At 49.0% G+C, this 12,126-nt stretch overlaps 1 protein-coding gene across 1 annotated transcript in view; it reads left to right on the top strand.

The window, feature by feature from the left end:
• Positions 1–230: 230 nt before the first annotated feature.
• The window catches only part of Cacng2 (calcium voltage-gated channel auxiliary subunit gamma 2), a 113,894-nt gene continuing 101,998 nt past the window's right edge, over positions 231–12,126 (top strand). The window contains exon 1 of the mRNA XM_004634579.1: positions 231–510. Coding sequence (XP_004634636.1) covers positions 300–510 — 211 coding nt within the window. The 5' untranslated portion in view covers positions 231–299. The remainder of the gene's footprint in view (positions 511–12,126) is intronic.

Below are 12,126 nucleotides of genomic sequence, written 5' to 3'. Positions count from 1 at the left end.
TTTATTTCCCCCTCCTCCTTTTTTTTAAACTCACTGCAACCGGAACAGTTTCTGACCCCAAAGGCAGCCTTTCTTCCTGTGTGATCTTTATAATTTACACTCTTCTGTGAGCTTTCTTACCTCCCTTTTTTAAAAAAAAACAAAATATCTCTCCATATCCTCTATTCACACATATATCCATTATATTAGTAGTGGAATTATATTTTAATTTTTTTTTTTTTTTGGCTTTAGTACTCGCACCCTCAAACACACTCTTCCGAGAACCAGAAGTCGGTTGGGTGTTTATATAATGAAGAATTATGGGGCTGTTTGATCGAGGTGTTCAAATGCTTTTAACCACCGTTGGTGCTTTCGCTGCCTTCAGCCTGATGACCATAGCTGTGGGAACCGACTACTGGCTCTACTCCAGAGGGGTCTGCAAGACGAAAAGTGTCAGTGAGAACGAAACCAGCAAAAAGAATGAGGAAGTTATGACCCATTCTGGATTATGGAGAACGTGCTGCCTTGAAGGTATTTGATTTCCCACCCCCTCCACCGGCCCCTCCCCTCCGCACTCCCCCTCCCCACCCTCCTCCCAATAAGTCCCCTGTCCATTCCACCATTTTCTTACTTCACTTCCTCCACCACAGATCAAGAAGGTTGGTTGGGTTAGTTTCAGAGGAAGAAAAATCAATCAGCAAAAACCATACTCCACTCTCCGGCCTCCACCTCCCCCCTTCCCCCCCCACCTCTTCATTGGAATCATCTATGCTCTGATGTGAACAGCCAGAGAATGTCTTTAAAGTCAAATGGGCTCGGCCTGCTTCGGAATCATTAGGATTTGCCTTTGGATTTAGTATTGCCATCTCTGGGGAGAGAAAATAATTGCTTCCCCCGATGTTGTTCATCTGTTCCCAGTGAAAAATTCAAAAATGTCCCTCCTCTTGCTTTCCTCTTCTCCTGACTTCCATCAAAAGTCCCAGACACATCATCATCTGCAGCAGATCTCCTTTCTTAAATGAAAAAAAAAATCTGTTGTTTCTAAGAATCCTCATTTGGTAAATCCTAATTATTCCAGGATCTCAAGCCGAGTTCAAGAGCATTTCGTAATGTCTGTGAGCCATACATACCAGTCGAGGCAGTTGGCTGCGTGTGTGTATTGTGTGTTTTAACATTTACAAAGTCTAAAAATACATGCGTCTCTCGAAGGAAACAAGCCCAAGTTCTAATAAACAGCGATTCACTTGCGGTTAGGCTGAGAACCAATCTCTCTTCCACACAGAGTGACATGTCTGTTATCCAGAAGCCAGTCGAGTCAGCATTGTGCAGGCAGGCAGGGAGGAGGGAGGTGAGAGCATGGGGAGGCTGAGGGGGGAGTGGGGCAGCAGTGGGATGGGGTATCAGCTGCTGGCCTTGATCTTGCAGGGTCGTTGAGGCATGTGTGCATCTGCCCCCACTGTGTGAAGGATGGGAGACCAGGGAATGGATGAAGGCATGTGGTTCTGGGACACATTAATAAGCCCAGAGAGGAAAAAAAAAGACTCCGCAGGTCATACAACCTGCATTTAGCGGCAGACTTTAACGTGCCTTTGCGTAGCTCTCTCCATGTGCAGGCCAGCCACCCATAGGCAGACAGGAACAGAGAAATCCATATGCTTCTATGTGGGAAGCAGAGCTTGTGTGCCTTCCTTCTGATGCTGCAAACCAAGACCGGAGGCTGTTTGAGGCAGTGTCGGGAAGCGGGCACTGCAGGATTGTTTGTGAGGCTCGACATGGGAGGGATGCAGTGAGTTGGGGCTGGGAGATGAGGAGAAGAGAGAAAAAGAGGTGCAAGAGGGAGAAACTGATGTGGCCCCAGGGTCTAACCCAAACTGAGCTGAGCTGCTCTTTGAGAAATGGGTACTTGTGGGCAAAAAGCACAAATTATCCACCCCCTTCCCAATATTCTTGGTGCAAGCAGTTGAGTGATGGCTGAACATGTTTTGAATAGCTAAGTGACTTCATTGAGCGATGGTCTCTTTGACGCATACTGCATTTGGTGCCCTTTCTCAATCCAAGCTGCTGCCTTTAACATATTCTGCAGAGCAGCTCTATGCTGAATACTACATGCTCCTCCCCAGCCAAAGAGTCAATCTGACGAAATGAATAGGGACCGTTTTCAACACATGCACACACACCCCTCCTTTGAAAAATGAAAAGACTCATACCGCTAGTCATTAGCAGTGGAAAGACCCTTTCCAGTTAACTGAACATTTATGACAGACCTTTATTCCAAAAGAGAAGGAAAGCAAAGTGAATGAGGGCTGCTGGGGGGGAAAGGATCCTAGTGTTGACTTGTCTTGCTTGGATTTTAGTTAGATGGATGGAGATGTACAGCTGAGAGATTACAGGAAAGACAAGACTTGATTTCAAGGGAAACATAATCAGATATTAGTGAGCTGGTATAAATATCCTTCTTGTATCAGAACTTTATTTACAAATCCTTAATGCTGTGATCTTTTAAACATCTCATAATTCCCAGAAGACAAGCAGACTAGAGGTGGCTTTGGATCACTTGTGCATTAAAAGGCTTAAGCGTTTTCATTAAAATCCCATCTGTGTGGCGTCCACATCCCCAAATGCACTGCACACCCCCTCTAACTTTCTCTCCAAGCTGCACACCCTGTCCCTCCCTGCCAATCTGTAAAGGATTGGAATAGCAACCCTTCCCAAGGAGAGGAGCTGAGGGTTGGCACTGGCCCTGGTGGTCTCCCTGGGTGTTCAGCCCTGGGGCACTCGCCTCCAAGTGGAGGGGGGGAGGGCTGGCTAGGCTCTCCCCTGGGTCGATTGTCCCTTTTCACAAGGCAGGAAAAGGTAGTGCTCAGGGCCCCAGTTGAACCTGGCCTTCAGTTTCCGAAGCCTCTCTTCATAGCCTCTCTTCATATGGGGTTTGACAGACCTCAGGCCACCAGAGGGGGCTGGGCCTTGGCCACTCAGGAAGTGGTTTGGAGATTTTAAGCTGCTTATTTTCAAGTTGCACTGATATCTAAATGTTGTAAGTTCACTTATTTCTGAAAGTTGGCAGAGACAGCCTTGGAGGGAGGTAATACGCTGGCCTTTCTGGCCACTCAGGCAGGCCTTTAGGGACATCCAGTTTCTGGTATTTTAGGCCCTCTGGCTTGTTTTTTGGTGAGACACTGGAGTTTCCCAAAAGATTCTTCCACCACCTCATTAATTGTGTTTCCTACCCATTCCTAAGAAGTTGTGGACAGATTTTAAATCTTCTCTCAGAGAAGCTGGTAATGACTTCAGATGAAAAACAAGTCATCTTCCTCTGATCTCTTCAGCACTCTGGTTTTCATTAGGGCTTTTTGTCTCCTGAGATGATTATTTTTGTTCACCTCTTGATGAAAATAAGAATTGGGAAGTAATTCTTTGCCTGTGCTGCTGCTTCTGGAATTAATTAGTGAGCTTCAGAGTGAGAAGGGACATGGCCACCTGTTTTGGGGCAGGCACGTGGGGAGGAGGACGGGGATGGAGAAATAAAAGCCCAATGTTTCTTTTTCTCCCCGAGGAGTAGATGCCTAAAATGTCCCTGTGCGCAGGGACTTGAACTCCTAGGCAGGCTACTGTCCTCAGTGTGCTCTGAGAAGTACCCAGGGGCACAGGTGGGTGCAGAGCGGCCGAAGAAAGTCCTGGGCTTCTCAAGGAAGCAGCACGGGGACTCTCCGAATGCAGAGATGAATTGGCCCTTTCAGGGAAAGGCTCAATAAAATCTACAACAGGGCTCCAAAACAGCTGTTTCCAAAGGAGGCTTCTCGGGGCTGCTGGAGCTCTGCTGCTCAGAGCATTAACCTCTGTCATCATATAAAGGAAGCGGTGTGTCCAGGGGTAGCCAGACTTCTGTGTCGATTCTCTCCAGTGCGTCCCTCCCCTCTGTCCCTGTACCTGCTCCAAGCGTTCCCCCAAAGGATTTCCAGCCCTGCAGTGGAGGAGCCTGAAGCTGGTACAAAGTGTCTGAAGCAGAGGCAGGGCCACCAGTACCCCTCTCTTTGCTCTGCCCTTTGCATTACTTGCTGTCTACCCAGGCTGGTAAAGCCCCTCTGCTGAATCGTCCAGCTCCTCCAGCACCGTGGGCTTCTCTCATCTCCCCTATGCAGGCTGGTCGCTCATGGCCATTCTGCCAGCCGTGGCTGCATCCTGGCTCTCTGTGAGCATGAAGAGTCCATTGGCCCAAATTACCTTTTCCAAGTTCACAGCCCACCTGGCCTGGGAGGTGCTGGGGTGTTTCAGATTCTGCTCAATCGTGGCTCGCTGGTTCTGCTGAAGGCAAGGGTAGATTTCAGTTTTAGGAAATCAGTGCCTGTGAATGTGGCAGGGGGAATGTGGAGGGGGTCCCGGGGCCAAGCCTGTATACACATGCTCTGTGAGCCCCAAAATAACCTGACTTTCTTTCTTTGCATGCAGTGGGTGTATAGGAAGCATTTATCAATGGATTAATTCAGAACTTCTTAAAGTACCGGAGTAAATGTAATGTCACAAGAATGTGTCACAATTGAGAGTGAAAGAGAGAGGAAGATGACTTGTTTATTCTTCCTGGAACGTCTTTCTAAAAAAACTAATGAGTCAGGATTCTATTTTATAAACTAAGAGAATTCCAAAGGAGTCGGTCCACGGAGCTCCTAACTGGCTGAAGGGAAAACAAACTATTTAAGGAAAAGAAGGGAAAGTGGTCAGCGTGCTCAGCCTCTCCAGAGAAGGAAAAATAACCAGTTGATTTTCTTCCCTTTTCTGCTTTTAAAATGTACTGAAGTTCAGTTTTACCTTCCTGCTCACTGAAATAGATCCCTCTGGGCAGAGAGTGGGCATTATAATGGGCCAGCCTAATGTAGCTGTTCCAGAACCTTCCATTCCTCAGCAAACCTCACATCCAACTTGCAGCACACTGCGAACCTTCCCTCTGGGGCTTGGGTTCTAATCAGCAGTTTTTCACAGAGCCAGACCCAGCGTCGCTCACCTTTCACACCTGCGAGCCCCCACTGCTCACACAACACTCTCTGCCCTTGCTTTGGATGTCTAAGTGAGAGGAGGAGGCCCTGGGGAACAAGTGGCCCTTCTAGGTCACGGGGACAGAAAGCAGCAGAGCCAGAACTCACACCCAGGCCTCTTGTGACCCGGGAACTGGATTTCCCAGCTCCACACACCCTACAAACCTCCAGAGGGCTCTGTAGCACTCCCCAGCCCACTGCCTACACATGCCATGAGCAGGAATCCTCTTCTGTTTGTGTCTAACGATGGGTGGTTTCTGAGCAGTCAGCCTCAGCAGTCAGGAAGCAGGGCTCTGCACCCCCAGCTGTCATCCCCAGCCACCCTATACCCTCTAGAGTGACTTGACTCTGCCCTTAGCCCCCTGTCCTTTGAGCTGAGGAGCTGAGGCTAAAAGAACACAATGCCCACTTTCTAGCATTCAACTGCAGGCCTGACCCACCCAATGCTCTTCCTTTTGCCTTTTATTTTGGAAGCACCCTCAGTGTGAATGAACTTTCTGTCAGTTTGACGTTCACAAGTATTTTCAAGAAATAGCAAGTGTGTGTCCCTGTAGCTCATGAAGTTTTCAGGTGAAGTTTTGTGGTCTAGTTGAAGGAATTCAGCAACCCCACAACCTGGACTCATTTTTTTGTGTTATACTCTTTACAAGCTGCGTGATTTGGGGCAGTGAAACTTCTCCAAGCCTCAGTTTCCTTTTCTGTAAAAATGACACATCATGGACCCTTTGCAGGATGGTAGTTTAGGGATCAAGGAAGTAGGCTACCATCTCGTTCTTATTCTTGTCCATCTTACTTGAAGTTGCAATCAACATCTCTCCCCTCTCCCGTTCTGTATCCAATCCCTTATGTATTCTTAAAATTTGTGTTTGTTTCGCATAGTTCTTACCGCCTTCTAGCCCACTGTATCATTCACTCATTGCGGTTTTTATCTGTTTCCCACACGAACCCATCAGCTCCTTGAGGGGAGGAGTTGTCCTTTCTGCTCCCTGCTGAAGCCACAGCAATCGTGACAGTGCAGGATGTCAACATGCCTTTGCTGACAAATGAACACATGACCACTGCCTGCGACAGGGTGGGTTTCAGCTGCGGCAGTCCCTTCGTAGCATGTGAGAATTGTTCCTCAAGTGCAAAAATATCATTTGGTTTGATATTCCAGAAAATCAAACTTAAATTCAACCAAGGGGAAGGAGGAAGAGAGAGACGGGGACAAACAGCAGCACAGCAGTGCTACACTAATAGGTCAATAATAAAGCCATGATCAGAAAGGGAGTGTCTTGAGGGAAATTGGGGCCTCACAGGAAAGTGCTGGGGCCCCGGTCCTCTGAAGACAGCCTGGCCATGATTTCCTCCCTCCGTGCCTCCCAAAGTGGCTGTCACAGAAATTCTCACGAGTGTCTACTTTCAGGTCAGCGATAGGAGGAGCAGAAAAAATACACACTCAGACTGATAATAGGAGAGATTTTTAAATTTGTCAAACACTCAGTGGCTCTTTCCAGTCCCATGTTTTGGCCCAAGCCCCTCATGTGAAGGCTAGGTGCATGGCAGGTTTCTGAGCTGACCTCCAAGCACTGATCAGAAATTCCTTCTCTTGTTTATTTTGTTGGTTAAGTCTTTGATGGATGCCTACGAAGTCCCGAGTGTTAGGCCAGAGCACCCTGGACTCTGGGCAGAGGGCCGTTTAGGGTTAGGGAGACACAGACACTAACTCAAAGCTTCTCATGCACATAGACTTAGAGTACGGCTGTGATCACTGCCATGAATGGGCAGCACAGGGGACTTCGGGTTTTTGGTGCTGGGACTTGCATCTACTCAGGGGAGGCTTCCCTGAGGAGGTGATGTGGAAATGCGGTTCTGAAGGATGAATAGGTGTTAGCAGGGTGACACGAGCCAGAGCAATCCACAGGAGAGGGCAGAAAGCAGAGAGGAAGCAGGAAGGAAATGAGACAAGCCAGGTGGCCCAGGGAGTGTGGCGGGGGTACTGGGTGGTCAGGGGGGGGAGGGCACAGAAGCGCTCAGGATCTGAAAGACCTGCTAAGCTTGTTAAAGAGTTGTCTCTGATCTCTCACTTGTAAGCTGTGTGAGCTTGGGCTGCTGACTTGTGTCTCTGATCCTCATTTTCACTGTGGGTTGTGTGGAGGTGCGGTGCCGCATCCTCTGATCGCTATGATGATTGGAGCAGCCAGACCCTCCCCAACTCTACCTCACTCCCCTGCAGGCTCCTCATTCTGACTGTGGTACTGGCGTGGACCTCCCAGCTGCCTGTGGCAGTGCAGAGGGGAGAAAACACAGAAGCCAGCCAACTCCTCACCAACTTAGCTCAAAAATTGCCAGTGGAGGTGCTGACAGTGGGCAACACCCAAGATGGTAGACGGGGACAAGTCGATGCCTGCATCTAGACCTGAGTCTCCACAGGGCTTTTGAAGAGCAGGCACCTCACAAGCCCTTCTGGATGTTGGAAACAGCCTGGAGCCTTTTCCCTCCTCTCCTTGTCACGCTGCCACAGATTCCGAGGGGTGCCAGCATCTCCTAAGTCAGACAGGATTACGGAGGATTGGAGCAGGAATTTAAATGAGGCTCAGCTATAACAAGGAGACTTTTTGAAAATAGGGGTGAGCACAAGGAGGGGTTAGCTGTGCTGCCAATTCTGGCACGTGCATGGCAACAGTGTGGGGTGGCAGACGGACTCCTAGGGTCCAGCCAGCACGCCAGTCTTGCCTTCTGGGTACAGAGGTGGCCTGTTACCCCAACCTCGTCTTCTCTGGCTTCTAAGACATCACCAAATGCAAAGTTACCTGTACAGCCCAATCATGCCTGCAGGAAGGGGGAACTTAATTTAATGCACACATTGATTATCAGATGCACTCTAATTTCAAAATCCTTGAAACGAAAGCAGTGCACCTTGGAATCAAAGGGAGCTGGTGTGCTCTCTTGCTGCGGAGAAGAAGCATGGGTGGTGTGATGAGTGCCCAGGGGATTTCTCCAGCTTGTAGCGGGTACTCAGCCCCTAGCTCAGGAAGCAGCAGAAAGCAGAAGAGTGTGGTCTTCCCAGCCATCTCTTGACAAGGAAAGAGGCCGAGGTTATCCTTTGCTCAACAACTGGTCTCTGAGCACTGGCCAGACACTGTTGAGATGCCAGGATAGAGGTAGAGGGTTCAAGCCCTGCTCTGAAAGATCTCAGCCTGTAGAAGATCCCCCAGTGAACAGACCACAACCGTGCATGGCACAAAACAGAAGACCAGGCGATTCTGGGAGTATGGAAGCCAGCGAGGTAGGGACGTAGGAGGCAGCAAGCTCTGATGGATACAAAGTGGGGGTGAGCAAGCTGAGGAAAGGAGAGTACTTCAGACAGAAGGAACAGCACATGGCATCGCAGGGGGACATGGGATGCCAATGGGCAGGGGTGGGGGAGGCAGCAGGGACTGCCCCCAAAGGGACAGAAACAGCTCCTAGAGCAGCTTGTGCCTTAGCATGAAGGAAAAAGAGGGTCACCCTGGTTTTCCTGGCCTCTGGATTGCTAGACATTAGGCTTGATAGATGGGAGGAAAATCGGTCGCATCACCACTGCCTGCTAGGTGTGCACCAAGGTTGCTGTGGTAAGCAGGTGACTTGCATTAAGTTAGTCATGGTAAACAGTGAGGGGGACATGGGAGGAGATTAACAGAGGTGCACAACAGGGGTTTCCCCCAGCTCCCCAATCTCTTCTTATTCCCCAGCATAAAGAATCTTTACTGAACTGCCATTGTGATGTGCCGGGCCTTGTGGTCCCAGACATGCAGGAAGTCATTGTACAAAAGCCATCTTCCCCCAGCAGAACTCCTGACCCAGCCCCAAGTCCTGTGACCTTCTTTTAATTTTTTCTTTAACTTTTCCTTATTATTATCATTAATAGCAGTAGTATTTTGGCATTCACTTGTTTCCAATCTGAGTTCCCTGTAGGACATGACTCCAGGAGGGCAGGGACCTTGTCTGTCCATTCACCCCCATGGCCCAAAGCCTAGTGTGTTCCTGGCACAGAGAGGGCACCTGGGAGCTGCTCACTGGGTGCATGAATAGAGGGACCAGGGCTCTGTCAAGAATGGGCAGGCATTAAAACAGAACTTCCCATCATCCTCTTGGCCAGACTGTGCCTTGGCTCAGCTGGAAGCGCATTCTGAAAAGCCCCTGTGAACAAGCAGGTGTTTCACTTGTGTCCTGTGACTGTGGAGGCCCCTGGAGCACCTCCTGGGCCCTGCTTTGCCCTGTCACTCTGGAAAGCTGGGGAGCTCTGGCCCGCTGAGCGGCAGGCACCTTGGCTCTGGGTGGAAATCCTTGTTAGTCCTGCCAGGCCAAGGCACTGACTTAGCATCCCGGGCTTGCCTCCGAGGCCTGACCCCACTTCCTTATTCACTCTTCCTGAGCATCTAAGACTTCAAATAGGCTTCCTGCTGCTAACAAGACTGCCAAGGATCAGGTCCACAATCCCAGGCTGGGTGGCAGTGGCCTTGGAACTGGGAGTCTCCCCACTTTTCTTCACTCTTGGGTCCACCACATGCCTCCCACATGCCAGGGCTGGCCTCACTCATTCACTGCCGCAGGCCAAGTCCCACCACACCCCACTGTCCTGACTGTTACACAGCACCACTTGGCTCCACTGCACACCTCTTTCTCTATTTAAAGAGTCCTTCCCCCTTCGTTTTCGCCTCTTGCCTTTCTCAGCAGTAATACTGATGAGAATAATGATGCTTATAGAGTGCAATTTGTGCTAAGCCTTACAGATGCCATCTAGAGGTTGTCTCTTACTTCCTATTCAGAGTTCCGAAAGAGAATTACCGCAACATCCATTGTCTCCACCTCAAGAGGTTCAGAAAAGTTAAATCGGTCACCCAAAGTCACACAGCAAAGTGGCAGAGCTGAGATTCCACCCCAGGTCTGTCCGAGCAAAAGCAGCGCAATGGCTTTCTCACACTGTTTGTGTTTACAATTTCCCTCTGAACCCCAAATTTATATCCAAATTTCTTTCATGAGTTGACAGCAATTCTGAGGGGCAGTCACCTTTTATATCCTGGACACAATGAAATTTTCAGCATTTCAAAGGTTAACTTAGGATACACTCCTTACCCAGGGTCAAGTGGGGAAACCAAGGAGAACCAGATTTTCTCACTCCTTGAAAACAGACGGGTCCCTCCTAATGTGCTGATACCCCCTTCTTTGCAGTCTATGGAGGGAGATGGGGATCCTCCCTGTCCCCTTTCCCCTGCCCCTGCATTGTGCCTGGAGGGCTCTGTCCTGGCCACATCCTACTATCTCCTCAGGGCTCAGCGAGGTTGTCACCTCCTCAGCATTTCTCTCAGCCCCTGGGTTCTGTTCCTCTCTCTCTTTCTTCTGTCTACAGCATCCAAATCTGCCTCTAGCCCACCACCTCTCACCTCCCCTGGGGCTTGTTTCTCTTTCTTTCTTTACCTCTGGACCTCAAGTTCCTTCATCTAGTTCTTCAACAAAATTGACTAAGTTACTACTATGTGCTGGGCTAGGAAGGGGTGTGGAAGGGCATGGGAGACTCAGGTGACCACCAAGGTTTAGAGTTGCTGGGAGACCAGGTGTGGGAGAGGAGGTAGGAGGAGGAGGTGCTGGGGATGAGAGACCAGGGAGGACACAGCCCATTGCAAAGGGACCTCACTGCTCAGTGGCTACTTGGTGAATAAATGGACAAGGGACAGAATGAATGAATATAATGAAAAGCATGCAATGTGTAGTTGTACCTCAGAAGTTATATGGTATGATCAAAAACTGTGGTGAATGTTTAATTTTTTTTTAATGCATTACAGTAAGACCCACTGTCATTAACCACCACCACCCCCAGCACTTCCCCTTGCTTCAAATGCACTTGTCCCATTGTTCTGGCCAGTTCTGGAAATCTCCTTTCATAGTGTCTTTTGTTGTACTCTCGTGGCTGCTTCGATATTCTCAGTTGATTATAAACATTTACCTTTTGTGGCCATTTTACGAGCCTGTCTTTCTTTTGCACAGTTCCCAGCAGTAGCATTCATTGTTTTTTTGTTTTTGTTTTTTTAAATCAGAACTTGTAAAGACACTGATGAAAGAGGACTGCCAGAATTGCTTCAAAAATTGCCAGGGATAATGGGACAAGTGCAGTCAAAGCAAGGGGGCCTATTCCCAGGGAGATTAAAGTAAGTGTCTCTTGTACTGTAGTAATTATTTTTTTAATTTAGTACAGGGTCTACAGAGTCCCACTACACAGATCGGACTCGTAGTGATCCTCCTGTTTTCAGCCTTGTAAGCACTGGGGTTATAGGCTTGCGCCACCCTGCCCAGTCTCAATTGCTGTCTCAGTGCGCCCCAGGGGCGGGGCCAGCACAGCACACCAGGGATTGAACCCAGCCGTCGCATCTGCCTAAGCAGGCGCTTTAGTCCGCTGACCTATCTAGCCTGCCCTGTAGCAAATTTTTAAAACTGAAACATTCACTGCATACTTTGGTCACCCCTCATACCACGCACGTTTAATCTCAGACTTCTCCAGCACTGTCATAATCAGGTCCTGCATTACACTCCAGCAGGGCCCACAGCTCATGTCTGCTCCAGTGCAAAGTCCTGGGCTCGAGCCCAGCCCTGTCACTTACCAGCCACACAACCTTGGCCTAGGAATTCAACATTTCCAAGTCAATTTCTCACACGCAAAATGGGAAAAGTAATTGTATCTCCCCATAAGTGGGCGGCGCAATTTTAGGAAGATGCTTTTTGCGAGGTGCTTACCATGGTGCGCACAGAAAGCACTCACTGTCAGAGGCTATCATTTGGATAGTGAGCTTCTGAGATGTCACTCAGCGCTTAGGCAGGGTGACCCGGAAGTGAGTTGTATCTGGGTGACCCGGAAGTGAGTTGTATCTGGGTGACCCGGAAGTGAGTTGTATCTGGGTGACCCGGAAGTGAGTTGTATCTGACCCTCAAGCCCAAGCCAAGGAAAATGTGAAAATCCACATTTTGAGCTTCTTCTTCTTCTTCTTCTTCTTCTTCTTCTTCTTCTTCTTCTTCTTCTTCTTCTTCTTCTTCTTCTTCTTCTTCTTCCTTCTTCTTCAAACGATTTAGCACAGGGTCTTACTACACAGATTGGACTCATAGTGAT

Source organism: Octodon degus, unplaced genomic scaffold, assembly GCF_000260255.1.
Source record: "Octodon degus isolate 3935 unplaced genomic scaffold, OctDeg1.0 scaffold00064, whole genome shotgun sequence".
NCBI classification, from domain to species: Eukaryota; Metazoa; Chordata; class Mammalia; order Rodentia; family Octodontidae; genus Octodon; species Octodon degus.
This window is presented reverse-complemented; position numbering and strand designations above follow the sequence as displayed.